This window comes from Salvelinus namaycush, chromosome 28 (genome assembly GCF_016432855.1).
Source record: "Salvelinus namaycush isolate Seneca chromosome 28, SaNama_1.0, whole genome shotgun sequence".
NCBI classification, from domain to species: domain Eukaryota; kingdom Metazoa; phylum Chordata; class Actinopteri; order Salmoniformes; family Salmonidae; genus Salvelinus; species Salvelinus namaycush.
Window position 1 is genome coordinate 2218238 of NC_052334.1, and position 3536 is coordinate 2221773.

Below are 3536 nucleotides of genomic sequence, written 5' to 3' on the forward strand. Positions count from 1 at the left end.
TAGATGAGTGTTGTATTTGTACTGCTCTTCAGGCTGTTGTTTCACTGTGACTAGCAACGCAGTAGTAGACACCACTGTCCTCCACAACCAGCTCAGAGATCTGCAATCAATCAAGCACATTTAGAAAAAGGCCTTTTTGGCACGTGTTTGTAAAATAAACTCAGCCAAAGACCCAAAGAGAAGAAACGTCAAGAGGAAGCCGGCTCAGATGCTCTCCATCACCTGCAGGATGAACCTGTTCTCCGATGTGTCCAGGTCCTCTTTGTATCGCCCCAGGGTTTTCTCGTACTCCTTAATGAGGAACTCCACTGGGCCTCCATAGCGGACCTGTTGGTACCAAAGCATGTTATGGGTACCACACCTTCTAACCTGCTGGACACCCCACCTCACCTACCAACCTGTTGGCCACCCCACCTCACCTACCAACCTGCTGGCCACCCCACCTCACCTACCAACCTGCTGGCCACCCCACCTCACCTACCAACCTGCTGGCCACTCCACCCCACCTACCAACCTGCTGGCCACCCCACCTCACCTACCAACCTGCTGGCCACGCCACGCCACCCCACCTCACCTACCAACCTGCTGGCCACCCCACCTCACCTACCAATCTGCTGGCCACTCCACCTCACCTACCAACCTGCTGCCACTCCACCTCACCTCACCTACCAACCTGCTGGCCACTCCACCCCACCTCACCTACCAACCTGCTGCCACTCCACCTCACCTACCAACCTGCTGGCCACGCCACCCCACCTCACCTATCAACCTGCTGGCCACTCCACCCCACCTACCAATCTGCTGGCCTTTCTAGGGAGTTTTTCCTAGCCACCGTGCTTCTACACCTGCATTGCTTGCTATTTGGGGTTATAGGCTGGGTTTCTGTACAGCACTTGGAGATATCAGCTGATGTAAGAAGGGCTATATAAATACATTTGATTTGATTTAATTACTTTCCAAACATTCAATATCACAAGCAGTGTGATACTTTTTTTTTAATAGACTACAAATTGCCAGAAGAGATCACTCTGGAGTCAGATGTTAACAGAATGTGTAATTGAACACAAAAAGTGAGAATCAGGCAAACAGAAAGTGTTTAAAGTGAGAATTAGGCAGGTCTGATGAATTAGGCAGGTCTGATGAATTAGGCAGGTCTGATGAATTAGGCAGGTCTGATGAATTAGGCAGGTCTGATGAATTAGGCCGGTCTGATGAATTAGGCAGGTCTGATCAATTAGGCAGGTCTGATGAATTAGGCAGGTCTGATGAATTAGGCAGGTCTGATGAATTAGGCAGGTCTGATGAATTAGGCAGGTCTGATGAATTAGGCAGGTCTGATGAATTAGGCAGGTCTGATGAATTAGGCAGGTCTGATCAATTAGGCCGGTCTGATGAATTAGGCAGGTCTGATGAATTAGGCAGGTCTGATCAATTAGGCCGGTCTGATGAATTAGGCAGGTCTGATGAATTAGGCAGGTCTGATGAATTAGGCAGGTTCTTGCCTACTTCACCTATAATGTATTTCATTTTTGCAAAAAAGAAGTAGTGTGTATTTCCAAAAGTGTAGTTCCGTACATGGTAAAACAGTAGTGTGTAGTTCCAATAGTTAGCTACACCGCTACATGGTAAAACAGTAGTGTGTAGTTCCAGTAGTTAGTTACACCGCTACATGGTAAAACAGTAGTGTGTAGTTCCAATAGTTAGCTACACCGCTACATGGTAACACAGTAGTGTTTAGTTCCATTAGTTAGCTACACCGCTACATGGTAAAACAGTAGTGTGTAGTTCCAGTAGTTAGCTACACCGCTACATGGTAAAACAGTAGTGTGTAGTTCCAGTAGTTAGCTACACCGCTACATGGTAAAACAGTAGTGTGTAGTTCCAGTAGTTAGCTACACCGCTACATGGTAAAACAGTAGTGTGTAGTTCCAGTAGTTAGCTACACCGCTACATGGTAAAACAGTAGTGTGTAGTTCCAGTAGTTAGCTACACCGCTACATGGTAAAACAGTAGTGTGTAGTTCCAGTAGTTAGCTACACCGCTACATGGTAACACAGTAGTGTGTAGTTCCAGTAGTTAGCTACACCGCTACATGGTAACACAGTAGTGTTTAGTTCCATTAGTTAGCTACACCGCTACATGGTAACACAGTAGTGTGTAGTTCCAGTAGTTAGCTACACCGCTACATGGTAACACAGTAGTGTGTAGTTCCAGTAGTTAGCTACACTGCTACATGGTAAAACAGTAGTGTGTAGTTCCAGTAGTTAGCTACACCGCTACATGGTAAAACAGCAGTGTGTAGTTCCAGTAGTTAGCTACACCGCTACATGGTAAAACAGCAGTGTGTAGTTCCAGTAATTAGCTACACCGCTACATGGTAAAACAGCAGTGTGTAGTTCCAGTAGTTAGCTACACCGCTACATGGTAAAACAGTAATTAACCACCAGAAACACTACCAAGATTTTAATTTAGTTCAACTACCACCAATCTACTGCTAAATGTAATTAAATGACTAGTTGAAGTAAATGCAGTTCACTGCTCCCCAACACTGATCCGACAACAGAGGAGAGTACGGACATGCATAATACCATGGTGACGTCTCTGACCTATCAGTACGACATGTATAATACCATGGTGACTTCTCTGACCTGTCGGTACCACATCATGGTGTAGCTGGACATGCTGATGCCTGGACCCAGGGAGCACTGCAGGGTGACTGGACTGGAGGTGGTGGTGTTACCAGGAAGGGTGAGGAGCTGTCTGGGTTGAAGCACTATGGGGCCTGCTGCTCCACACTGACCTGTAGAGAAGAGAGGAGTGCAGGGGCGAGGAGAGGAAGAGAGGAGAAGAGAGGAGAGGAGAGGAGAGGAGGGCAGGGGAGAGGATCAGGGGAGAAGAGAGGAAGAGAGGAGAAGAGAGGAGAGGAGGGCAGGGGAGAGGATCAGGGGAGAAGAGAGGAAGAGAGGAGAAGAGAGGAGAGGAGGGCAGGGGAGAGGATCAGGGGAGAGGAAGAGAGGAGAAGAGAGGAGGAAGAAGAGAGACAAGCCATCACTTTGTCTATTAACTGGTACAACTCTAATTACTCCAAGAATCCCAGCTACTAAGCAAACCTCAGACACTCACTTGGGGACAGGAGAAACAGCCAACTCAGGAGGACTATAGGATGCATCATGTCACTCATCATCTCTGTGAATGACATTCAACCTCATTGTACACACTGTACGGCTCTCACTGAGGCCCCTCCCCTAGGATCACGGAGGCCCCTCCCCCAGCGTCACGGATGCCCCTCCCCAGGGTCACTGAGGCCCCTCCCCCAGGTTCACTGAGGCCTCTCCCCCAGCGTCACTGATGCCCCTCCCCCAAGGTCACTGAAACCCCTCCTTCTGGGTCACTGAAGCCCCTCCACCAAGGTCGCTGAAGCCCCTCCCCCTGGGTCACTGAAGCCCCTCCCCCAAGGTCACTGAAGCCCCTCCCCCTGGGTCACTGAAACCCCTCCCCCTGGGTCACTGAAGCCCATCCCCCTGGGTCACTGAAAC

General features: G+C 49.0%; 1 protein-coding gene across 1 annotated transcript in view; it reads right to left on the bottom strand.

The window, feature by feature from the left end:
* LOC120023610 (M1-specific T cell receptor beta chain-like) overlaps positions 1–3172 on the bottom strand; it is a 55561-nt gene extending 52389 nt beyond the window's left edge. The window contains exons 1-4 of the mRNA XM_038967653.1: positions 3124–3172; positions 2649–2800; positions 223–327; positions 59–100 (exon numbers count right to left, since the gene is read on the bottom strand). Of these exons, the coding sequence (XP_038823581.1) occupies positions 59–100; positions 223–327; positions 2649–2800; positions 3124–3172 (348 nt within the window). The remainder of the gene's footprint in view (positions 1–58; positions 101–222; positions 328–2648; positions 2801–3123) is intronic.
* Positions 3173–3536: the final 364 nt, after the last annotated feature.